Genomic DNA, 26,245 nt, shown 5'->3' on the forward strand with positions numbered 1-26,245 from the left:
ATCACCACAATAAAATGGAGCAGGACTTTAGACTGGAACTGAAAATGATTTGTTGAACGTGGATTACAACAACAGCAGCACAATAATGAACACCTGCGTCTTTCTGCTGCTTTTAACTGTTCACATCTACGCTGATGAGGGACCAACAGGTAAGAACATTTATTATTATTATTATTTATGGAGGGTTTCTTCAGGACGCGCAGCGCAGCTGGAAGTTGTGCGTCTTGATTACAGACAGTTTGGTTGTTTTTTAGTGCGTCTTGATTAGAGACAGTTTGGTTGTTTTTTTAGTGCGTCGCTGGGATTAAAGTCACTTTGTATGAATACAGTTGAATAATGGACTGTAACTTTGTTTGTTATAAAACTATACCATCGTTGAATTATGGGACAGTGTGTGATGACGTTCACACTGTCAAATCTACGGTCACAATAACTTTAATCAAACTGAGCAGACATATATTATTTTATTATTCATAAATATAAATATTATTTAGATGTTCCTTTGTGTTGTAGGGACCATCATAAATATAAATAGGTCTATTATTTAGATGTTCCTTTGTGTTGTAGGGACCATCATAAATCTAAATATTATTTAGATGTTCTTTGTGTTGTAGTGACCATCATGGGGGCAGAAATAAATAAATGCACCTTGAGACTTTTGGGTCAGAATTGACCTTCAGAGAGGGGGCGGGGCGGGGGTTTTAGTGTTGTCTCGTCGTTCTGCTGCTCAGATTGAAGTTACAATTCGTCCTTCTTGCAGTTCCTTCATTGTTGACCCTGACGTTCTTCTGCTGGTCGTTTGTTTGCACTGACCGTTATTACGGTAAGCTGCGCAACCATGGCAACGAGCTACAGTGAAACTACCTGACTTTAGGGAGGCTGAAGAAGCATTCTTGATTACTACAGTTTATTAATAAGCTTCCTCTCCTCTGAGCAGCAACAGAGGAATGCACTGCATAGAATGCTCCGTTTTAGAGTTAGAAATCAGCCCTGGTTAAAAAGACCGCTTAATAATGCACATTTCTAGCAATTCTAGCATTGATTGATTGATTGATTGAAGGCTTTAGGTTATTAGAAGTTTATTAGAAAAAAGTACAGTTTCATGACGGTACACTTCACTGGTATAAGGTCAACTAAAAGGAGATCCTAGGAAAGCACTTGGCTTATTTACACAGGAAACCATTGAAGTATCTCATATAACATTGAATGACAGATGGATAGAACACAGTAGGCCTACTATGCAGTATATGCTCAGGAGAAAAAAAATAAAAAATAAACAGACTAAAAAAAAGTGCAAAAATATATACAGTAGGTAAATACAAAGTAGAAGCAGAGTTTGATTAAGTGCTGCTTCATTCAAACTGAACCCTGAAGTCCTGAAAGGAGAAACCATTTGACTTTATATTGATTATATATTGATTATTATTCATTCATAGTGAAGTCCTTTATATTGATTATATATTGATTATTATTCATTCATACTGAACCTGACGTCCTTTATAGTGAAGTGACTTTATATTGATTATATATTGATTATTATTCATTCATAGTGAACCTGTAGTCCTGAAAGAGAAACTGTTTGACTATTAATTAATCCCTGAATCAATATCTGTGGACATGAAGTCCAGTCCTCATTGGAAACGTTAGAAACATGGACAAGTTCAACATCATAATAATCTCCTCCTGACTGTAAATCCATAAAGATCTTTATTAGCTGTTTTGTAGATGAATTAAAACAATGTTTAATGTTGAACTTCTAAACGTGTCTGTGCAGAAAGGTTGTTGATGAAGCTCCAGCTGGTTTGCTTCTCATATTCTGACTGTTGTGTTGTGTGTGAGACTCTGGTAACTTATTTATAGCTTTGGAAGAGAGATTTAAATATCAAAGATTAGACAACACAATGTGGAGAAATGTAGCAAAACATAGCTGGCATTTTCCTTTTTTAAATGAATATTTCCATAACAGAAGTCAGGTATAAGACAGTGGACAGGAGAATGACTACAATTGTTTAGATTTATGGTGCATGCCTGTGTCTCATTGACACTTTATGGAATTATACATTCAATTGTTTAAAATGTGTGTGTGTGTGTGTGTGTGTGTGTGTGTGTGTGTGTGTGTGTGTGTGTGTGTGTGTGTGTGTGTGTGTGTGTGTGTGTGTGTGTGTGTGTGTGTGAGAGAGAGAGAGAACAGCAGTGACAATGTTAAAGCTGTATAAAACAGACATGGTATTGAATATGGCCAACTTTTCAATTTAGATTTTCTATTGTAAAATATTGTGTTGACAGCTTTTTGATGTGATGGTTATGACTGTGCCCGTTTTAATGCTCAGTTGTTATTATTATTATTTCAAGAAAGGAAGGATTGTAGGCTATTAATATTGATTTATAAAATATATTTACTGATATTTGCCTATGTATTAAAGATATCATGTTAAAGTCACCTCTGTCTGATGACTTTAGCAGGAATAGATGGGATTGATTTTAGCCCTGATTTCTAGAGACATAATGTGTCTTAGAAGTAGTTTAGTATTTGATTCTCTAGCTCACACACACACACACACACACACACACACACACACACACACACACACACACACACACACACACACACACACACACACACACACACACACACACACACACACAGGCAGTAAATGTGCAAGCTGTTGTAATATTTTCTAAAAATGTGGCAATCATACCTTTATAATTCTGATGCATTTGATGAAAACAAGCAGCATTTCTCCCACTGGAGCAGAAGCCAGGCTGATGTGTGTCAGTGTTTCTAAATGTCCACATGCAGCTCTTGCTGTTAGTTCTCATGTACAGGCTTACTCAGTGTTCAGTGATGCATCAACACCAGGGCCAGATTAACCCTGTGTGGTGCCCCAGGGCGACCAAGTTCAAGTGCCCCCCACGCCGGGTCGGCCACGGTCTCGCGGGCCAAGGCCGCCTCATTCACGGCTGCGGCGCCGGTGGCTACGCCGCTGGTGGAATCGCATCTTGCTTTATGCCGCGCTTTTTTCTGCTGTTTTTTGTCTTTTTGCACAACCGCTTAACTGTTTTCTCCTTCCCATGTTGAATTGTTGTTTTCACTGAAATGCCGCCAAAATAGCTGGGCATTGTGGGCACAGGTCAGGATACAGGAAGCGTGGGAGCACCCATTTGGGAGGGGAGGGGCACATGCAGGTGACAGGTCATGTCAGTGAATGAATGGCTGAATCATGTGAATGCACAGACTCAGTGTGGGAATGATTGAGAACTAGGCTACTTTTCTTTACATTATGGAGGCCTACACACATATATAAAAAATACTTTCTACCACTTTTTCGAGTCACGTGTTCAAATACTGGATTCTGATTGGCTAAATTCCGGAGGTTATGAGAGGACAACTGCCGCAAAGTTGTGTGTCCGAGATCAATGCGCCTCAGTGTACATCCGGGGACTTCAGGAGGTAGTCCCCCAACCAACAAATGAAGGTCGCAGCGGTCCTATGTTTACTAACGTGCGTACTATCGTCGCCGATTTATTTGGATCCAATGCAATCCGCCAACTTTAAAGCCCCTTTTCTCTGAACCTATGCCTTTCTGGAAGCGAACAGCCTCTATTTACGGCCGGAACGGTGCTTTTAACTGACGTTAGCTTAGCTGTAAGCTAGACGCATGGATTAGTATGGAGTTGGCGCCATCTGTTGGTGAGTAGAAGATGTTGTTGGTGGAACTATCTGCTGTCTCGCGGAAGTTTTATAGGCAATAATGATTGTAACTTAAGATCCTTGCAAGTTACAACTATGTGTTTTCTTTCATGTATACGGGAAAAAGTGGTAGAAAAGCTATTTACCACTCGGGGTCGGACATTATGCTCTCATAATGTCCTGAGTGAGTGTGTTATCGGACTCGGCTGCGCCTCGTCCGATAACACCCTCACTGCGGACATTATGAGAGCATAATGTCCTCTCACTCGGGGTAAATTGCTTACATAAATATATACATTGTAGGCCTACCACAACCTGTAGAGTATTTTGTTTTCACCACATGATGAAGAATGACTTTTTCCACCCTTAAAATGGACACAACATGTTTGAACAATATGCTTTAAATATGCCACAAGACCCTGGACCCAAACCAAGCCATTTGCATCTTCTAAGTGTTCCCCCAGCAGCCAAAACAACCCCATTCTGCCACATTTTAAATAGACGTTTTTTTAGCCCACAAGCTAATCCAGGCTAACTGAGAAATTATATCACAGATTCATCAAAAATGGAGCAAATGCTCTAATTCCAAGGTCGAGTTGCTGTCTAACCCTTGCCAACATGACCATGACAACTTTGGCGTTTTTAATCCACTGATTGATTTTATATGATTTTTATATGGGGCCTCAGTGAGGTCAAAGAGCTAAGCAGCAGACCATATCACCATAATAAATATATGAACCAATTCTCAAATGATCTCATCACAACCTCAAGTTCTTATCTAAGCCTTTCCAACTGGTAAATGTAAACTTTGGTGTGTTTGATTAAGATGTATTTCTGTGAAGCCTCCTCCTCCTCCTGCTAATGTAGGCTATGGGGCTCCACATACAGCTAAGCCAGTGGCAGATACATTATGCAAGCTTAATAAATAAAACAAGTACCTGCTCCCCTGATTCATTTCGAGTTGTTATTTAACCCTCAGCTTTTTTTCCAAAAAAAAAAAAAAAAAAAAAAATCTTCAAAAAAATTTTTTTTTTCCAAAATATTTTTTGTGCCCCTTTGGCATGTGTGCCCCAGGGCACATGCCCGACGAGGCCTATGGTTAATCCGGCCCTGATCAACACATTGTTAGTTCTCATACAGGCTTACTCAGTGTTCAGTGATGCATCAACACATTGTGAAAAACACAACAAAGTCATTGGAGCTGTGAGTGTATTGTCAAGAGGTGAGCCAAGCAGATCATTAAGAGGAATGGACTGAAACCTAGAAAGGATTAAATCTCTCACAGGTAATTAAAAGAGCTCTTTGGCACGGCAACGCTTCACAGATCTGTCAGGTACCGTCAACATGAATTGACAAGCTGTTGCCTATTTTGTTTGTTAACTGAGGTGTTGCGATCTGCACCGTCTGGTCTATTACATTCTCATTAGCCAATCATAGTTGTGTTTGCTGGTGTGTGGTTTCTATTCTGTTCAGTGTGACTGATCCTCTGTAACCTGGTGATGTCATGATTCTACATAATGTTTCAGTGCTTGCATCACTTTTAGCAAGACAGGTTTGTAAGGCACATTTCAGCAACAAGGCAATGCACAATGCTTTGCATATAGAATCACAAAACATCACAAAATTAAGAGTGTGCAACAAACAAAGAATACAAATAAAATGAGAAGAAAATTACAGTGCAGAAATGAAAAAAAAAAAACACTTAGTAAAAGGCAGTTGCAATTAACAGAAAGGTCTTTATATTTGGTGCATACAAAAGTGAATGCTGTTTCTCCACGTTTAGTTCTGATTCTAGGAACAGAAAGTAGACCTGTCCCAAGCCACCTGAATGCTCTGGATGGTTCATGGTGTAGTAGTACAACAATGCTTTATAACCCAACAGTTCAAAATAGTTTCTTTGACAGACAGGGAGTGCAAATATCTAAGAGCTGGAGTGATTGATATAGCGAGATTACTTTTGACATCATTTATTACAGCAAGAGAACTTGCAGTGCAGCTTGGTTACATGCAGCTCCACTTCCATTGTCTTCTGCTGCTCTGATGGTGTATGTTGTTCTGATGGTGTATGTTGTTATGATGGTTTATGAGGAGAGAGACAGTGGAGCAGCTCAGACAGTTCAAGCCCTTTATGTATGCTGTTATTTGGATCTGCTAGTTTCACCAGGAGGACGTAACACGTAACGTGCAGAGAAACCACACTATTCCTCCCAGTTCTGTTTCCTGCTGAACAAACAGAGTTCTGCACATCAAATCCATATTTGCTACTGTATATGTTTCATGTGCTTCAGCCTTGGTGGTGACCTGTTGGCTGGGTGGAAATAAAAGTTGATGGAGGAAATGAAATATGTGGTGTGACTGACTGGCTGGATGTGACCTCACGGTGTGGTTGATGGGGTGGGGGGGTAGTATCCCATTTGTGCAGCGAGCATTGAAGTGTCAAGGACATGAAAGAGCACTGTTTCCTGGGGAGGCTCTCTGCTATCTCTGTGTGATAATATATCATGCTTTAACTTCCACTGCTCTGTTGTGTCTGAGATAGTCAGGGACCCAGTCCCTTATAATGGGAGAGGACCTGTGATGTTCTGCCGTACTTTTTATTTCTGTTTTATCTTTTAGTTTGGTTATTAAGGTCCACAGAATGAGAGGCCTGCTCTGCCGGAAACATCGCGAAAAAAAGTTATGGCCATTTGTATATTCACTCCCATCGACTTCACTATACAGGAAAAGAATACAAAAAATAAATGTGCTTTAAGTAGCATGTGAGGGGTCAAACTAGGGGTTCTTCATGATTCTGAATCCATTGCAAGCATTTGTTTTGCATGAAAAACATTCCTTGGGCTAAATTCTGATCCCCCAAAATTGTAAAAAGTTTTCACACTTTTCACAGTTTTGGGGGGCCGATATTTTGCCCTAGGAATGTAAACAAATGCTTGCAATGGATTCAGAATCACGAAGAACCCCTAGTTTGACCCTTCACATGCTACTTAAAGCTCATTTATTTTCTTTTTTAAATATTTGTCTTTTCCTGTAGTGAAGTCGATGGGACAGTGAATATACAAATGGCCATAATTTTTTTTCGCGATGTTTCCGGCAGAGCAGGCCTCTCATTCTGTGGACCTTAATGACCAAACTAATAGATAAAACAGAAATAAAAAGTACGGCAGAACATCACAGGTATCACCCCTATTCCTTGAGCTTTTGGGCTTGTGGGTCCTTGACTAAGAGGAACAGAATGAATAGTCACTTACTATCTGTCCTCCCTCTTAGAGTGGAATGCTGTTGTCAGCGTGGTGTGATCTGGACCAATTGTCCTTCTGTATCACAAAGACTGTCTCATTCGTCAGTTGAATCAAAATGAATGCATGCGTGCATAGATAATGTATGCCAAATAACCTACAGTAGGAGACCAAATGGAGAATGCAGCAAAAATGAGCTCGAACAATGGCTCTGCTGCGGGTATGAGGAGGGCTGTGACATGAATGTGCACATGTGGGATCCTGGGTAGATTTATGGAAAACAGGAGAAATACTGTGGATGGAAGGGAGATCACGTTTAGTTTCCAGCCGAGGTCACGGCGGGACTTTGTTTGCTGCTGGGCGCCGTCCGTTCTCCTTCCCAGCGTTTGTGTGATAGCGCATGGAGCTTATGAGAGGAGTGCTCTCTGCTCTGTGGCCTGTCTCCTCACTCTCTCCACTCACTCTGATCTATGGTAATGTGGGCCCTAGTGGAGAAGAGCCAGCTCCCCCCCCTGCTCTGACTGGCTTAGTCATCTCACAAGCTTGGAAAATGAAACGTATCCATCTGTGTGTTTAAGGAATTCTGTTGGACGCCAAGGCCTGATGATCTGTGCTCCTCATTATCATGGGCACGTCTGTGGCCAGAGAGGGGCTTCCTCTGCTGTGTCTGTGTGCTCAGTGTTGTTGTCCTGTGGAACATCTCCTTTTGGTTTGCAGCTCAACAAATCTCTAGACTGAGAAGTCAATATACTGTAGGTTTTTAGACTGAACTGAAACTAACAGCATACCTGTATGAATGAATGATTTTATTTTCGTGTCTGGCTGCCTTTCGCAGCCCATCCCTTACGGGTTTATTCAGACACAATTTACGTGACAGTTTTCCAGTGCCAACATGCTGACACTCAAATTAATAAATTAACAAAATAAAGTAATACTGCATAGTATACTGTATACTTCAGATCAAAAGTACATCAATATTCAATTATTCTGAACGAGAGTGGAGGGCGAGAGAGAGAGAGAGAGAGGGACAAAAACAGAGTGAACAAGAAACAGACTTGACAGTGCCTGTATGTGTGTCTGTTGTTTGTCTTTATTAATGCAGGAGGATATTTAGCCATTACAATACTTTGTTGACTTACGTATTTGTCTCATCAGTCCAGCAGCTCTGTGTGTGTGTAAGGAGGAGTAATGCTATAGAGCAGAGATCACTGTGTGTGTAAGGAGGAGTAATGCTCTAGAGCAGAGATCACTGTGTGTGTGTAAGGAGGAGTAATGCTATAGAGCAGAGATCACTGTGTGTGTAAGGAGGAGTAATGCTATAGAGCAGAGATCACTGTGTGTGTAAGGAGGAGTAATGCTATAGAGCAGAGATCACTGTGTGTGTAAGGAGGAGTAATGCTATAGAGCAGAGATCACTGTGTGTGTGTAAGGAGGAGTGCAGCTCTAGAGCAGAGATCACTGTGTGTGTAAGGAGGAGTAATGCTATAGAGCAGAGATCACTGTGTGTGTAAGGAGGAGTAATGCTATAGAGCAGAGATCACTGTGTGTGTAAGGAGGAGTAATGCTATAGAGCAGAGATCACTGTGTGTGTAAGGAGGAGTAATGCTCTAGAGCAGAGATCACTGTGTGTGTAAGGAGGAGTAATGCTATAGAGCAGAGATCACTGTGTGTGTAAGGAGGAGTGCAGCTCTGGAGCAGAGATCACTTCATCTTTGTGTCTTCTCTTCCATTTAGATCAGCCCTCCGTCTTTGAGCTGTGCTCAGTCATATCAGAGTCCACTGGCTGATTGTGTACAGGCTAACAAAGAGCTGTGAAAGGAACCATTCTGAGGGAGGGAGCAGGGCAGACCAGGGGACATCATTATATGTGACACGTATTATCTTGGTACGTCTCTTTCATTGTGCTTTATCCAGGGGCCAGGAATCAAGAGCAGCCGTTGGTCCAACAAGTGGGGAGTCAGATAACTAATTTTCTTGAAAAAAAGAGTTAAGTGAGCGTGAAATATTATTCAAAGCATGGAGACATTCACCAGAGCAGTTTTTACTTCATTTGGACAGAACAGTAGAGAGAGAGAGAGAGAGAGAGAGAGAGAATACTGAGGTTCAGAGAGAGGGAACAACTTTGTAACTCGTCTCCAGAGGGAATCGAACCAGCGGTTTAGATTACGCTGTTGCTGCATCTGGTCAGCCAATGGAGCTTCCTGGTCAACAGCTTGTTGTGTTCAATATTAATAATGTATTATTCACTCTCATGGGCTCAGTACTTGTACCCTAGTTTGTCCTCATTCAATACTTGATTGAATAATGGTCTACACAATGCATTTGGCTGAGACTCTTTCTTTCATCTCCTCAAGTGCAGATTCTTAGCTTGTAGTGTTTGCTTGCAGCCTGCTGTTTTTCAAAGAGCTTCTCTAATTTGATTCATGTACATGATGTTATTTTGCAATGAGTGCCAATTGATTTATTATTTATTCTGTGTCACTATTGCTCACTATGCTATGGACGAGTTAGCACGTGATCGATATAGTGTGTGTGTGTGTGTGTGTGTGTGTGTGTGTGTGTGTGTGTGTGTGTGTGTGTGTGTGTGTGTGTGTGTGTGTGAGTAATACTTCATCCTTGTTTATCAGTGTCTGTGAAGTAAGTAGGGTAATGATCTCACGCTGCAAAAAGCTTGTCCTGTTGTGAGACATGGATGCTAACACACACACGCACACGCACGCACACGCACGCACACACACACACACACACACACACACACACACACACACACACACACACACACACACACACACACACACACACACACACACACACAGAGTCCATATTCATACAGTATCGTTTAGATCTTTCAGGTCCATAAATAATTGCATGGTGAAAGTAGAGAGGGTTCTGAGAAAAGTAGAAGTCCTTTTCAAACATCAACGTCTAAGCTTGACAGTCTCATTTCCATAAGGTGTGTGTGTGTGTGTGTGTGTGTGTGTGTGTGTGTGTGTGTGTGTGTGTGTGTGTGTGTGTGTGTGTGTGTGTGTGTGTGTGTGTGTGTGTGTGTGTGTGTGTGTGTGTGTTCAGCCATTTCAGCTCACTAAATATACCATTGATGGACAGGTCTGAAATGACAGCACCATTATAGTTATTATGCAACATAAAATCATCTGTTAGACCTGAATAACTGATGTGAAATTCATCGCCCGCCACAGACAGGGCTGCAGGCCACCAATGAGATGAGAGAAACTACTGTGTTTTAGTCTAAACTACAGACACTCACGCACTGCGTACACACAGCTGTATGTTCCACCAAAGGAAGCACAGGGACATGAGATGCAGGCGTTTCAGTCTCTCTGCTCCTCCAGCCTACAGAAAGTGAGGCTGTATGGTCCACCATGAGATGCAGGCGTTTCAGTCTCTCTGCTCCTCCAGCCTACATAAAGTGAGGCTGTATGGTCCACCATGAGATGCAGGCGTTTCAGTCTCTCTGCTCCTCCAGCCTACAGAAAGTGGGTCTGTATGGTCCACCATGAGATGCAGGTGTTTCAGTCTCTCTGCTCCTCCAGCCTACAGAAAGTGAGGCTGTATGGTCCACCATGAGATGCAGGTGTTTCAGTCTCTCTGCTCCTCCAGCCTACAGAAAGTGGGTCTGGAAGACTGATGCTCCTCGCTGCTCTACCCAGAGGAGAGGAAAGGCTCTCCTGTGGACTTTATATTTAGCTGCCCTGTTGGCCGTGTTTCTGTTGTTTTCCTTACGTCTGCATCAACACACTTTTAGCCACACTTCTTTATCTTAATCCCAGCTGCAGCAGCGGAGCTCTGTGGACAGGCAGTGCTCAGGTTCAGAGCGGTTGTGAACTCCTTATAGTGTCTCTTGTGTGAGATTCCTCCAGTGAAACTTGAAACCCATGCATTCACAGGAAAGTCAAAACAGTCCCTCCGCTCCTCTCTTCCCTCCTTCCTGCTTGTGTAATGGATGCAGGCTTTAGTTGTCTTTGTGTGATGATGGATCACTGAGGGGAGGTGGTAGAGCTGTTCTGACCAGGTTCTTTGGTGTGAACGCTGTCTCCTCTGCTGCTTAATGGGAGTCCCACAGGGATCTATGCTAGGAGGCCCCATTCTGGTTTTGCTCTACATTGAATATTTTTGTAGAAAATAGACGATCTACAAGGTCAAAATGCATCTTCACATTAGCCCCTTTTCCACTGGCCCAACTCCACACCACTCCACACCACACCGCCCACTTGTTTTTCCACTACAAGGACCTGGGTAGAGTGGTGTGAAAGTGGTACTAAACGTGGTACTAAAAAGTATCCAATCCAGGTCTGAGCTAGGCCAAACAGGGCCAAACACTTAATAATGACTGATCACTCACTAACTTTTCATTTAGATCACCAGGATATAGATGTAATACATGATAATAGATTTTATTGTGTTATAACCACTATTATAATCTATTATAGTGTATTATAATTATCATAGTAACATTCATACTTTATAGTGTATTATAATCACAGTTATAATCCATTATAGTGTATTATAATTTAGGATAGTTGTAATACAAATTTATATTGTATCATAATCACAGTTAAAAGGGTCAATTTGTTTCTTACCGGTAGGGGTACTTTTGTGTAATAGAAAATGTAGGTATTTTTATGTGGTGCCGTGTGGTGCGGTGTAGTGTGATGTGGTGCTAAAGCTGCAGTCGAAAAGGGGCTATTGTGATTGTGAGTTTGTAGATTTTTGCTGAATGATCGCCCCAGAATATGCCAGCAAGTGGTTAACTGACTGATCTCTACTTCTACTTCTATACATGTAGCTGATGGGGAAGCTGAGAAACATTCAGACTATTAAGACAACCACGTTTTCACTACAATAAACTATAACTAATCTGTGGTCATCTTTGGGTGCCCAGAGGGGCCCGTGGCACCATGCAGGGGTGCCAGTCAGCTGTGCCAGCTGCTACTGGTGGGTTATGGGGGGCATGTAGTGGCAGCTGGGGTGGCACAGGTGCCAGCTGGCAGTAAACCACTAGCTAACATCACCTCTTGAACCTGCTGATTGGAAAACAGTGGACTGATGTTCCACAGAGCAGGGAGACATTTTCATCCACTGTGCTTGGATACCCTAGTTGTTTCCTTGGACCACCTGTAATTATGATATGGGCCGCTAGTGGTCCGTGGACCACTGGTTGAGAAACAGTGGTATAGGATGTCTCCTGAATGAGACATGCAGCTGAGTTGTGGTTCAGGTGTTGAAGTGAGATGAACAAAGATGAGTTGTGATTCAGGTGTTGCAGTGAGATGAACAAAGATGAGTTGTGGTTCAGGTGTTGCAGTGAGAGATGGAACAAAGATGAGTTGTGATTCAGGTGTTGCAGTGAGAGATGGAACAAAGATGAGTTGTGGTTCAGGTGTTGCAGTGAGATGAACAAAGATGAGTTGTGGTTCAGGTGTTGCAGTGAGATGAACAAAGATGAGTTGTGATTCAGGTGTTGCAGTGAGATGGAACAAAGATGAGTTGTGGTTCAGGTGTTGCAGTGAGATGAACAAAGATGAGTTGTGGTTCAGGTGTTGCAGTGAGATGAACAAAGATGAGTTGTGGTTCAGGTGTTGCAGTGAGATGGAACAAAGATGAGTTGTGGTTCAGGTGTTGCAGTGAGATGAACAAAGATGAGTTGTGGTTCAGGTGTTGCAGTGAGATGAACAAAGATGAGTTGTGGTTCAGGTGTTGCAGTGAGATGAACAAAGATGAGTTGTGGTTCAGGTGTTACAGTGAGATGAACAAAGATGAGTTGTGGTTCAGGTGTTGCAGTGAGATGAACAAAGATGAGTTGTGGTTCAGGTGTTGCAGTGAGATGGAACAAAGATGAGTTGTGGTTCAGGTGTTGCAGTGAGATGAACAAAGATGAGTTGTGGTTCAGGTGTTGCAGTGAGAGATGGAACAAAGATGAGTTGTGGTTCAGGTGTTGCAGTGAGAGATGGAACAAAGATGAGTTGTGGTTCAGGTGTTGCAGTGAGATGGAACAAAGATGAGTTGTGATTCAGGTGTTGCAGTGAGATGAACAAAGATGAGTTGTGGTTCAGGTGTTGCAGTGAGATGGAACAAAGATGAGTTGTGGTTCAGGTGTTGCAGTGAGAGATGGAACAAAGATGAGTTGTGGTTCAGGTGTTGCAGTGAGATGGAACAAAGATGAGTTGTGATTCAGGTGTTGCAGTGAGATGGAACAAAGATGAGTTGTGATTCAGGTGTTGCAGTGAGATGAACAAAGATGAGTTGTGGTTCAGGTGTTGCAGTGAGATGAACAAAGATGAGTTGTGGTTCAGGTGTTGCAGTGAGATGAACAAAGATGAGTTGTGATTCAGGTGTTGCAGTGAGATGGAACAAAGATGAGTTGTGGTTCAGGTGTTGCAGTGAGATGAACAAAGATGAGTTGTGGTTCAGGTGTTGCAGTGAGATGGAACAAAGATGAGTTGTGGTTCAGGTGTTGCAGTGAGATGAACAAAGATGAGTTGTGATTCAGGTGTTCTGCAGATGGAACAAAGATGAGTTGTGATTCAGGTGTTGCAGTGAGATGAACAAAGATGAGTTGTGGTTCAGGTGTTGCAGTGAGATGAACAAAGATGAGTTGTGGTTCAGGTGTTGCAGTGAGAGATGGAACAAAGATGAGTTGTGGTTCAGGTGTTGCAGTGAGATGAACAAAGATGAGTTGTGGTTCAGGTGTTCTGCAGATGGAACAAAGATGAGTTGTGATTCAGGTGTTGCAGTGAGATGAACAAAGATGAGTTGTGGTTCAGGTGTTGCAGTGAGAGATGGAACAAAGATGAGTTGTGGTTCAGGTGTTGCAGTGAGAGATGAACAAAGATGAGTTGTGATTCAGGTGTTGCAGTGAGAGATGAACAAAGATGAGTTGTGATTCAGGTGTTCTGCAGATGGAACAAAGATGAGTTGTGATTCAGGTGTTGCAGTGAGATGAACAAAGATGAGTTGTGGTTCAGGTGTTGCAGTGAGAGATGGAACAAAGATGAGTTGTGGTTCAGGTGTTGCAGTGAGATGAACAAAGATGAGTTGTGGTTCAGGTGTTGCAGTGAGATGAACAAAGATGAGTTGTGGTTCAGGTGTTGCAGTGAGAGATGGAACAAAGATGAGTTGTGGTTCAGGTGTTGCAGTGAGAGATGGAACAAAGATGAGTTGTGGTTCAGGTGTTGCAGTGAGAGATGGAACAAAGATGAGTTGTGGTTCAGGTGTTGCAGTGAGAGATGGAACAAAGATGAGTTGTGGTTCAGGTGTTGCAGTGAGATGAACAAAGATGAGTTGTGATTCAGGTGTTGCAGTGAGATGAACAAAGATGAGTTGTGATTCAGGTGTTGCAGTGAGATGGAACAAAGATGAGTTGTGGTTCAGGTGTTGCAGTGAGATGAACAAAGATGAGTTGTGGTTCAGGTGTTGCAGTGAGATGGAACAAAGATGAGTTGTGGTTCAGGTGTTGCAGTGAGATGGAACAAAGATGAGTTGTGGTTCAGGTGTTGCAGTGAGATGGAACAAAGATGAGTTGTGGTTCAGGTGTTGCAGTGAGATGAACAAAGATGAGTTGTGGTTCAGGTGTTGCAGTGAGATGGAACAAAGATGAGTTGTGGTTCAGGTGTTGCAGTGAGATGAACAAAGATGAGTTGTGATTCAGGTGTTCTGCAGATGGAACAAAGATGAGTTGTGATTCAGGTGTTGCAGTGAGATGAACAAAGATGAGTTGTGGTTCAGGTGTTGCAGTGAGAGATGGAACAAAGATGAGTTGTGGTTCAGGTGTTGCAGTGAGATGAACAAAGATGAGTTGTGGTTCAGGTGTTGCAGTGAGATGAACAAAGATGAGTTGTGGTTCAGGTGTTGCAGTGAGAGATGGAACAAAGATGAGTTGTGGTTCAGGTGTTGCAGTGAGAGATGGAACAAAGATGAGTTGTGATTCAGGTGTTGCAGTGAGATGAACAAAGATGAGTTGTGGTTCAGGTGTTGCAGTGAGATGAACAAAGATGAGTTGTGATTCAGGTGTTGCAGTGAGAGATGGAACAAAGATGAGTTGTGGTTCAGGTGTTGCAGTGAGATGAACAAAGATGAGTTGTGGTTCAGGTGTTCTGCAGATGGAACAAAGATGAGTTGTGGTTCAGGTGTTGCAGTGAGAGATGGAACAAAGATGAGTTGTGGTTCAGGTGTTGCAGTGAGAGATGGAACAAAGTGAGTTGTGGTTCAGGTGTTGCAGTGAGATGAACAAAGATGAGTTGTGGTTCAGGTGTTGCAGTGAGATGAACAAAGATGAGTTGTGGTTCAGGTGTTGCAGTGAGATGAACAAAGATGAGTTGTGGTTCAGGTGTTGCAGTGAGATGGAACAAAGTGAGTTGTGGTTCAGGTGTTGCAGTGAGATGAACAAAGATGAGTTGTGGTTCAGGTGTTGCAGTGAGAGATGGAACAAAGATGAGTTGTGATTCAGGTGTTGCAGTGAGAGATGAACAAAGATGAGTTGTGATTCAGGTGTTGCAGTGAGAGATGAACAAAGATGAGTTGTGATTCAGGTGTTGCAGTGAGAGATGAACAAAGATGAGTTGTGATTCAGGTGTTCTGCAGATGGAACAAAGATGAGTTGTGATTCAGGTGTTGCAGTGAGATGAACAAAGATGAGTTGTGGTTCAGGTGTTGCAGTGAGATGGAACAAAGATGAGTTGTGGTTCAGGTGTTGCAGTGAGAGATGGAACAAAGATGAGTTGTGATTCAGGTGTTGCAGTGAGATGAACAAAGATGAGTTGTGGTTCAGGTGTTGCAGTGAGATGAACAAAGATGAGTTGTGATTCAGGTGTTGCAGTGAGAGATGGAACAAAGATGAGTTGTGGTTCAGGTGTTGCAGTGAGATGGAACAAAGATGAGTTGTGGTTCAGGTGTTGCAGTGAGAGATGGAACAAAGATGAGTTGTGATTCAGGTGTTGCAGTGAGAGATGGAACAAAGATGAGTTGTGATTCAGGTGTTGCAGTGAGAGATGGAACAAAGATGAGTTGTGATTCAGGTGTTGCAGTGAGAGATGGAACAAAGATGAGTTGTGATTCAGGTGTTGCAGTGAGAGATGAACAAAGATGAGTTGTGATTCAGGTGTTGCAGTGAGAGATGAACAAAGATGAGTTGTGATTCAGGTGTTGCAGTGAGAGATGAACAAAGATGAGTTGTGATTCAGGTGTTGCAGTGAGAGATGAACAAAGATGAGTTGTGATTCAGGTGTTCTGCAGATGGAACAAAGATGAGTTGTGATTCAGGTGTTGCAGTGAGATGAACAAAGATGAGTTGTGGTTCAGGTGTTGCAGTGAGAGATGGAACAAAGATGAGTTGTGATTCAGGTGTTGCAGTGAGATGAACAAAGATGAGTTGTGGTTCAGGTGTTGCAGTGAGATGAACAAAGATGAGTTGTGATTCAGGTGTTGCAGTGAGAGATGGAACAAAGATGAGTTGTGGTTCAGGTGTTGCAGTGAGATGAACAAAGATGGGTTGTGGTTCAGGTGTTCTGCAGATGGAACAAAGATGAGTTGTGGTTCAGGTGTTCTGCAGATGGAACAAAGATGAGTTGTGGTTCAGGTGTTGCAGTGAGATGGAACAAAGATGAGTTGTGGTTCAGGTGTTGCAGAGAGATGAACAAAGATGAGTTGTGGTTCAGGTGTTGCAGTGAGATGAACAAAGATGAGTTGTGGTTCAGGTGTTGCAGAGAGATGAACAAAGATGAGTTGTGGTTCAGGTGTTGCAGTGAGAGATGGAACAAAGATGAGTTGTGGTTCAGGTGTTGCAGTGAGAGATGGAACAAAGATGAGTTGTGATTCAGGTGTTGCAGTGAGAGATGGAACAAAGTGAGTTGTGGTTCAGGTGTTGCAGTGAGATGAACAAAGATGAGTTGTGGTTCAGGTGTTGCAGTGAGAGATGGAACAAAGATGAGTTGTGATTCAGGTGTTGCAGTGAGAGATGGAACAAAGATGAGTTGTGGTTCAGGTGTTGCAGTGAGATGGAACAAAGATGAGTTGTGGTTCAGGTGTTCTGCAGATGGAACAAAGATGAGTTGTGGTTCAGGTGTTGCAGTGAGATGAACAAAGATGAGTTGTGGTTCAGGTGTTGCAGTGAGATGAACAAAGATGAGTTGTGGTTCAGGTGTTGCAGTGAGATGAACAAAGATGAGTTGTGGTTCAGGTGTTGCAGTGAGATGAACAAAGATGAGTTGTGGTTCAGGTGTTGCAGTGAGAGATGAACAAAGATGAGTTGTGGTTCAGGTGTTCTGCAGATGGAACAAAGATGAGTTGTGATTCAGGTGTTGCAGTGAGATGGAACAAAGTGAGTTGTGGTTCAGGTGTTGCAGTGAGATGAACAAAGATGAGTTGTGGTTCAGGTGTTGCAGTGAGAGATGGAACAAAGATGAGTTGTGATTCAGGTGTTGCAGTGAGAGATGGAACAAAGTGAGTTGTGGTTCAGGTGTTGCAGTGAGATGAACAAAGATGAGTTGTGGTTCAGGTGTTGCAGTGAGATGGAACAAAGTGAGTTGTGGTTCAGGTGTTGCAGTGAGATGAACAAAGATGAGTTGTGGTTCAGGTGTTGCAGTGAGATGGAACAAAGATGAGTTGTGGTTCAGGTGTTGCAGTGAGAGATGGAACAAAGATGAGTTGTGGTTCAGGTGTTGCAGTGAGATGGAACAAAGATGAGTTGTGGTTCAGGTGTTGCAGTGAGATGAACAAAGATGAGTTGTGGTTCAGGTGTTGCAGTGAGATGAACAAAGATGAGTTGTGGTTCAGGTGTTGCAGTGAGATGAACAAAGATGAGTTGTGGTTCAGGTGTTGCAGTGAGAGATGGAACAAAGATGAGTTGTGGTTCAGGTGTTGCAGTGAGATGAACAAAGATGAGTTGTGGTTCAGGTGTTGCAGTGAGATGAACAAAGATGAGTTGTGGTTCAGGTGTTGCAGTGAGATGAACAAAGATGAGTTGTGGTTCAGGTGTTGCAGTGAGATGGAACAAAGATGAGTTGTGGTTCAGGTGTTGCAGTGAGAGATGGAACAAAGATGAGTTGTGATTCAGGTGTTGCAGTGAGATGGAACAAAGATGAGTTGTGGTTCAGGTGTTGCAGTGAGAGATGGAACAAAGTGAGTTGTGGTTCAGGTGTTGCAGTGAGATGAACAAAGATGAGTTGTGGTTCAGGTGTTGCAGTGAGATGGAACAAAGTGAGTTGTGGTTCAGGTGTTGCAGTGAGATGAACAAAGATGAGTTGTGGTTCAGGTGTTGCAGTGAGATGGAACAAAGTGAGTTGTGGTTCAGGTGTTGCAGTGAGATGAACAAAGATGAGTTGTGGTTCAGGTGTTGCAGTGAGATGAACAAAGATGAGTTGTGGTTCAGGTGTTGCAGTGAGATGAACAAAGATGAGTTGTGGTTCAGGTGTTGCAGTGAGATGAACAAAGATGAGTTGTGGTTCAGGTGTTGCAGTGAGATGGAACAAAGATGAGTTGTGGTTCAGGTGTTGCAGTGAGATGAACAAAGATGAGTTGTGGTTCAGGTGTTGCAGTGAGATGGAACAAAGATGAGTTGTGGTTCAGGTGTTGCAGTGAGATGAACAAAGATGAGTTGTGGTTCAGGTGTTGCAGTGAGATGAACAAAGATGAGTTGTGATTCAGGTGTTGCAGTGAGAGATGGAACAAAGATGAGTTGTGGTTCAGGTGTTGCAGTGAGATGAACAAAGATGAGTTGTGGTTCAGGTGTTGCAGTGAGATGAACAAAGATGAGTTGTGGTTCAGGTGTTGCAGTGAGATGGAACAAAGGCAGTGTTGATTTCTCCTGTCAGAGCAGGATTATACTTCTACTTCCACCTGATCATACATGACCTCCTGTCACTCACAACTCCCTTCACTTGGACACGCCTCCGTTTCACTAGTGATCACACTGAGGAAACAAAGACACACGCAGAGACACAGTGTTATGTGTCATGTCTTCATCCCACTGTCACCACATCCACTCATCCTTTTTGTCCCTCATACACAATGGATGCATCATAAAATAACAGGCTTTGTTTTATTATTCATTATTTGGATTATTTGTAACATTATTTGACTTTATTTTGCCAGGATAGTGAAGAGAGAGAATAAAGCAAGGTGAGGACATGCATTAAACACAGGTCTCCAGACAGAATCTATCAAACATTGTGGTTATTGGCTCCACTCACTAACCTGACCAGCCTTTTATTTATTTATACAAAGATAACAGTTTGATGAGGAGGTGCTGTGGATGTTAGGGTTATGTTAGGATGTTTCCTGTTGCATTAAAGCAAGCAGCAGCTGCTCAGGAAGGAAGACAGTCTGGGTCATTTATCTTGTCATCAGTAATACTATTGTTATTGTGCACCTCAATAATCATAATGCTCTGATATGGATTAGTACAGTAATTCATGACCATGGCAGACGTATACATCCATCACTGCCATCATTTAACAACTTAAAGAGGTTTTCTTTTTTAGCTTTTCTGCGGATGGATGTTTTTAAAGAACCTGCTCGACGTCTTCCCTCTTAGAAGGGTATGAACAGGCCGCAGGCAGGCAGGCAGGCAGGCAGGCGGGCGGGCGGGCGGGCAGGCGGGCGGGCGGGCGGGCAGACAGACAGACAGACAGACAGACAGACAGACAGACAGACAGACAGACAGGAGGATTGCTCAGCTGCCTGGCGTTACTGAGAGACGCCTCGTCAAACATTCTGAAATACTTTGTTTGTTCCTCTCTGCACCGTCTGGCTCCTCCCCCTCCAGCTGAAAGAGAGGAGAGGAGAGGAGAGGAGAAAGAGGAGAGGGGAGGAGAAGGGAGGGGAGGAGAGCAGGTGATCAGTCTAGGAGACGTGGACATTAAAGGTGTGATGGACGGTGGAACGGCCAACAGCGTCTCATTTGAGGAGCTCAAGGCGCTGATGGGTGTTTCTTTCATGTCATCCTCTGTACAACAGCAGTGTGTTTGTGTTTGACATTAACATAAAGCATAAAGAATGTCACCCTGCTCGCCCAGGGAGACCACTGGCTGCTGTGGACAAAGAGCTCAATTCACAAGTTCAAACAGAGACCTGCAGTTTAATGCTGTTCACACTGGTAGATACAAAGATACAGGCTAGCATACACCCTGTGTGTGTGTGTGTGTGTGTGTGTGTGTGTGTGTGTGTGTGTGTGTGTGTGTGTGTGTGTGTGTGTGTGTGTGTGTGTGTGTGTGTGTGTGTGTGTGTGTTAAGAGTTAAGATCTGTTTATTTGACAGGGACCGTGCTCATTAATGGACATGTCAGTTTTCACTTCAATGTAAATGAGCCAGAGTTAGCCCGCCGTGGGCTAATTTTCATCTGTAGTCCCTGGACCCCCATTGGTGGTGACCCCCATTGTGTGTGTGTGTGTGTGTGTGTGTGTGTGTGTGTGTGTGTGTGTGTGTGTGTGTGTGTGTGTGTGTGTGTGTGTGTGTGTGTGTGTGTGTGTGTGTGTGTGTGTGTGTGTGTGTGTGTGCAGAGATCAGAAGCAGAGCCAGGATGCAGGAGCTCCTCTGTCTCTAGAGAGCTCCGTAGAACCACTGCTCTGAGCTCTGTGACTTGTCCTTTGTCTGTTGGGTCAGCTGGGCTCATTAAGAAGCAGCTTAGGCTGGGATTGTGACTGGAAGTAGGCTGATCACAGGGGACAGGAGAAAAGGCATTAGCAGCACAATGATGTTTAATATGGCTTTTACTCTGCACTGCACTGGTGTCATGTGACCACAAGACAGCTGACAATGGAAACCTGTTGATGCAGAGATGTCTGGGGAAAGGAGAGAGGAGCTCGTTTTGTCACCGTACATTTGAACATACGTGAAATCCTCTGCATTTAACCATCCTAACTATTACATTAACCATCCTAACTATTACATTAACCATCCTAACTATTACATTAACCATCCTAACTATTACATTTAACCATCCTAACTATTACATTTAACCATCCTAACTATTACATTAACCATCCTAACTATTACATTTAACCATCCTAACTATTACATTTAACCATCCTAACTATTACATTTAACCATCCTAACTATTACATTAACCACCCTAACTATTACATTTAACCATCCTAACTATTACATTTAACCATCCTAACTATTACATTTAACCATCCTAACTATTACATTTAACCATCCTAACTATTAGGAGCAGTGGGTGTTATTAAAACATTTAACCATCCTAACTATTACATTTAACCATCCTAACTATTACATTTAACCATCCTAACTATTACATTAACCATCCTAACTATTACATTTAATCATCCTAACTATTACATTTAACCATCCTAACTATTACATTAACCATCCTAACTATTACATTAACCATCCTAACTATTACATTTAACCATCCTAACTATTACATTTAACCCATCCTAACTATTACATTAACCATCCTAACTATTACATTTAACCATCCTAACTATTACATTTAATCATCCTAACTATTACATTTAACCATCCTAACTATTACATTAACCATCCTAACTATTACATTAACCATCCTAACTATTACATTTAACCATCCTAACTATTGCATTAACCATCCTAACTATTACATTTAACCATCCTAACTATTACATTAACCATCCTAACTATTACATTAACCATCTTAACTATTACATTAACCATCTTAACTATTACATTAACCATCCTAACTATTACATTAACCATCCTAACTATTACATTTAACCATCCTAACTATTACATTAACCATCCTAACTATTACATTTAACCATCCTAACTATTACATTAACCATCTTAACTATTACATTAACCATCCTAACTATTACATTAACCATCCTAACTATTACATTAACCATCCTAACTATTACATTTAACCATCCTAACTATTCCATTAACCATCCTAACTATTACATTTAAACATCCTAACTATTACATTTAACCATCCTAACTATTACATTTAACCATCCTAACTACCAGTAAGACTCCCTAATCGGGAGATAAGCGACCGTCAGGTCGCAGCGTGATTTTAGGTCCCAAAATGTGTTAAAAAAATCGGCCTGATGGTGGCGCTATATGGGACAGATCCATGTTGAAGACATGAGTGTAGACATACCGTGTACCGATTTGCGTGATTTTAGGGCACAAATTGTAGGAGCTGTGTCCGTAAATGTGTTTTGCAAGAACTGGCCTCATGGTGGCGCTAGAAGAGGGGTATGTGAGAAAGGGTGTGAAAGGGCGTAGGATGCTAGCCTGGGCAGGGTAATTAAGAGGCTGGGCTGTTGCCCATGCAGCAAGTCCCTCCTCTCCATGTCACTGATGGATCCAAAGGGACAGCAAGCCGTTACAGTTTGGCATCAGCAGCATCACAGGAGCTGCCAGAAGGAAGTTGTGGAGAACGAGCTGCCTTCAGGACTCTGGCTCCAGATCTTTCCTCAGGGTTTACTCCTGAAGCCTTTCTCATGAATGAGTTTAACCACAAGGCAGTGTGGGTTTTCCTTTTCCTAGGAGGACTACCAGTCAAGGCTAATGAGCTCCACCTACCCAGGGCTACACCTTGTACTACACCTTGTACTACACCTTGTACTACACCTTGTACTACACCTTGTACTACACCTTGCCCAAGGGTGACACCAGATGCAGCTTAACGTAGGACCAGTTTCATTAGGAGCAGTGGGTGTTATTAATACATTTAACCAGTAAGACTCCCTAATCAGGAGAAATAGGGCAAAAATTTGTTTTTCCAAAATCTTCCTGATCCATGTTGATGACATGAGTGTAGACATACTGTGTAGTGATTTTCGTGATTTTAGGGCAAAATCTGTAGGAGCAGTGTCCAAAAATGTGTTTTTAAAAATCGGCCTGAAGGTGGCGCTATATGGGACAGATTCATGTTGATGGGATGAGTGTAGACATACTGTGTAGCGATTTGCGTGATTTTAGGGCAAAAACTGTAGGAGCAGTGTCCAAAAATGTGTTTTAGAAATCGGCCTGAAGGTGGCGCTAGAAGAGGGCCATGTGAGAAATGAGGGGTGGGGTCTCCGCGTTGCCTTGGCGGATGAATAGGTACCGGCCCCGGCTCTCCCGGACGCTCCTAGCCGGAGTTACGGCATTTTATGTGAGCTGCAGTGAAGGGGGTCCTCCACTGGGGGCGCCACCACTTTTGCATCCGTTCTGGAGCACCAGGAGTGGGTGGTCCCCAGGAATTCCCCGTGAGCAGCCCCGTTGGGGTGGTCATTTGGTCATTTTTGCACATTTGGTCATTTTTTACACCTGGGGGTCCCCCTGGAGCTCCGGGGGTCCCTGGAGCTCCGGGGGTCCTTGGAGGTTGTAGTTTGGCAGGTAAGGAGTGTGTGTGCAAAATTTGGCATGGATGGGGGCAACGGTTGTGGAGATATGAGCAGGGCAAAAGTGTGACGTGTGACTTGTGACAGACGGACAGACGGACAGACGGACGGACGGACAGCCGGTGGAGGTTTTGATAGTTAATGCGACCTACGGTCGCAACCATCCTAACTATTAGGAACAGTGGGTGTTATTAATACAGCGTCCGGGGAGCAGTTAGGGTTAAGTGTCTTGCTCATGGACACTTGGACAGGATAGACCGGGCCGGAGGTGAACCCGGGACCTTCTGATTCCCAGACGGTCTCTCTCCCCACTCAGCACCTCTGATAATCTCTGCTGCCAGATAGATTATTTTGCGTCTACCGTCTTGCACCGCCTTACGTAATTTGTTTCCACCTAATTAGTGCATGGTAATATCTCACTGTACTTCCTCCTTGAGGCATTTTAGCAATACTCAGAAGTGTTTTCCTTCCCCCATCACCTCTGGAACAACGTGCAGCGTCTCTCACCAGCAAGTTTGCAGGCAAAGTGTTTTTATATGTGTTTTGGTGGAATGTAATTCATGTTCTCATTAGCTGAGTGAAGGAGCTGAAAGGCACAACTAAAAGGCAGATACTCTTGGGGAGCCTCGTCGACGGAGGTCCTCCGCTGCTGCAGGAATATGTGTTGCTGAAATGGATATCCTGGGTTTGGCACGAGACACAAAGACTTATGGGACGGACATTTTTCTACCTTCTCATTCTTTCCTCTCTTTGTGTATTCAGATTGGCTCGGCGAGGTAACACAATCCCTGGAGTCTCTAAGTGAAGCCATTCACTGTCCTTTAGAGAAGGATGTGGACCCAGGCCAGTTTGAATAATAAAGACCCTAGGAGAGAGAGGGCATCATCTAAACACACAGAGGTTACATCAGACACTGTTCATTCACTCTGTCTTTCAATGAACCATGACATTTATCCCTCATATGGGTGTAAAAAACCCTTCTCAATTAGAGAAGGCTAATTATCACTGACTCATTTAAGCGTGATTTGTGCTGGTTTGACCTTATGGAGAAGTAATGAAGGGTTGTTTTCCTCAGCCAAGCCTTCTGAAGCTAATCCCATCAGAGGGAGAGCACAGCATGGCAGGCTAACTCAGTCACCTCCCAAACAACTCTGCCAGAACAGCAGGCAGACAGGAATGTGTTTGTCTGGACTTTATTCACTACAGACAGGTTACATAGGAAAATACAAGGAAGGGAGCACACTGTTCCTTTCAGGTATTTTTACCAGGCACGTTTCTATGCTTTATTTCTTAGACAGGAGAGTGTAGAGAGACAGGAAGCCAAGGGCAGAGAGGAGAGACATGAGAGACAAGAACGGGAGTTGGATTCACCCTGAGGTCCTTGTAGTTCACAAGGAACACATGGTCAGTGTAACTGGCTGAGCCACCAGACGCCCTCTTCAATTACTTCTTAATTATTTCCTCTTCTTTCATGGATAGAACAGACAGAAGGAGGCTGACACTGAACAGGCCAAGGCAGAGAGAGAGGGAGAGGAGTTGTTTTGATGGTGCTGGTGGGTTTGGGGAGCTGCCTCTGGCTCAGAGTTGTCATCACAGCAGATGAATGTTCTTGGTTTGTAGCTCTCAGACGAGGCGGCTGCTCGCTCCACTGGCCGTGCGTTGGCTCAGGTTAGGAGATGCATTCTCTGGGAGTTGGGGGGTGGGGATGGTGCGAGGGCCCATTCAGCAGAGAGACCACGCTACTGAGGATTTATCCCAGTCCAGTGAGTCGCCTGGCGCCACGCGCTCCTGCTGACGGATTTAAGATCAGCCCGTCTGTGGCTCCGGCTTTGGAGCAGACAGAGAAGAGAGAGAGGGAGAAAAATAGCTTCTCAGTTATTTGGTGATAAAGGCCTGAGCTTCTCTGCACCCGCCGGCTCACCACTTTTAGATGGAACTGACAGCGTTGAAAGTGTGGGAGTTGGAGGCTGTGGAGAAGAGCAGCGTTTCACTGACATTCATGCTATGTGCTCTAAGTAACAAAAAACCCTGGGGTTTATAAATGTGTCTACAGTATGTGCAGTCCTTCCATACAGACATGTGGGTGGCTCACTTTTCATCATAGTCTTCTATGTTCTATATATTTTCTACGGTTGTTGCAGTCATGCTGCCAGCATTATGCTTACACCTTTTTTTAATATTGATTTTTATTATGATTTTATGAAAGACATCACAGCCAATACAAACAGTACATCAACAAGACAGCACACCAGACTATCATGCATAAATCAAACACGAGTAATTCACCTATCATATACAAAGTACAAAAGTTGTCAACCTTTGAAAGTACAAGCACTTGGACACATTCTAAAAACTGTTATAAATTAGTCATCCAGATGCACCGTAATAGGACCCCAGATTAACTCAAATGCAGCATGACTGTCCTGTTTATAGCAGCAAAGCCTCTCCAAATGGATTATTGATACAAATTCAGTAAGCCATCTGTTGAAACAAGGTATAATACAGGCTTTCCATTCAGTTAAAATAATTATTTTGGCTACTAGTGTACCAAGCATGAGTGTCTGTTGGACAGAGTACGGCAGAGAAAGAGACGCTTCGGAGCAACCAAACAGGACAGTTAGTGCATCAGGCTCAATGTGAATACGATATACGCTACTGTACCAAGCAATGTGAATACCATATACACTACTGTACCAAGCAATGTGAATACCATATACACTACTGTACCAAGCAATGTGAATACCATATACACTACTGTACCAAGCAATGTGAATACCATATACGCTACTGTACCAAGCAAAAATGCTTTGCCAGAATGAAACAATCCTTGGGCACGACAAGAACGGCCAGAACTTGTGTCCCAGCGTTATGCTTACACTTATGATGATATTCAACATATCTTGGATTACTAATGAAAACTTTCCTCCTGAGTTATTTTGTTCTTTCTCTCCCTCCTCCCTAAATGGTACATT

The 26,245-nt window shown here is 43.0% G+C and overlaps 1 protein-coding gene across 3 annotated transcripts in view; it reads left to right on the top strand.

Annotated features, from left to right (window-relative positions):
- LOC308307774 (receptor-type tyrosine-protein phosphatase U) overlaps positions 1-26,245 on the top strand; it is a 212,400-nt gene continuing 186,155 nt past the window's right edge. For all 3 annotated transcript variants that reach the window (XM_080753053.1, XM_080753054.1, XM_080753055.1), the window contains exon 1: positions 1-149. In XM_080753053.1, the coding sequence (XP_080609179.1) occupies positions 86-149 (64 nt within the window). In that variant the 5' untranslated portion in view covers positions 1-85. The remainder of the gene's footprint in view (positions 150-26,245) is intronic.

Source organism: Nannobrachium achirus (genome assembly GCF_963921795.1).
Source record: "Nannobrachium achirus genome assembly, chromosome: 2".
Lineage (NCBI taxonomy): Eukaryota > Metazoa > Chordata > Actinopteri > Myctophiformes > Myctophidae > Nannobrachium > Nannobrachium achirus.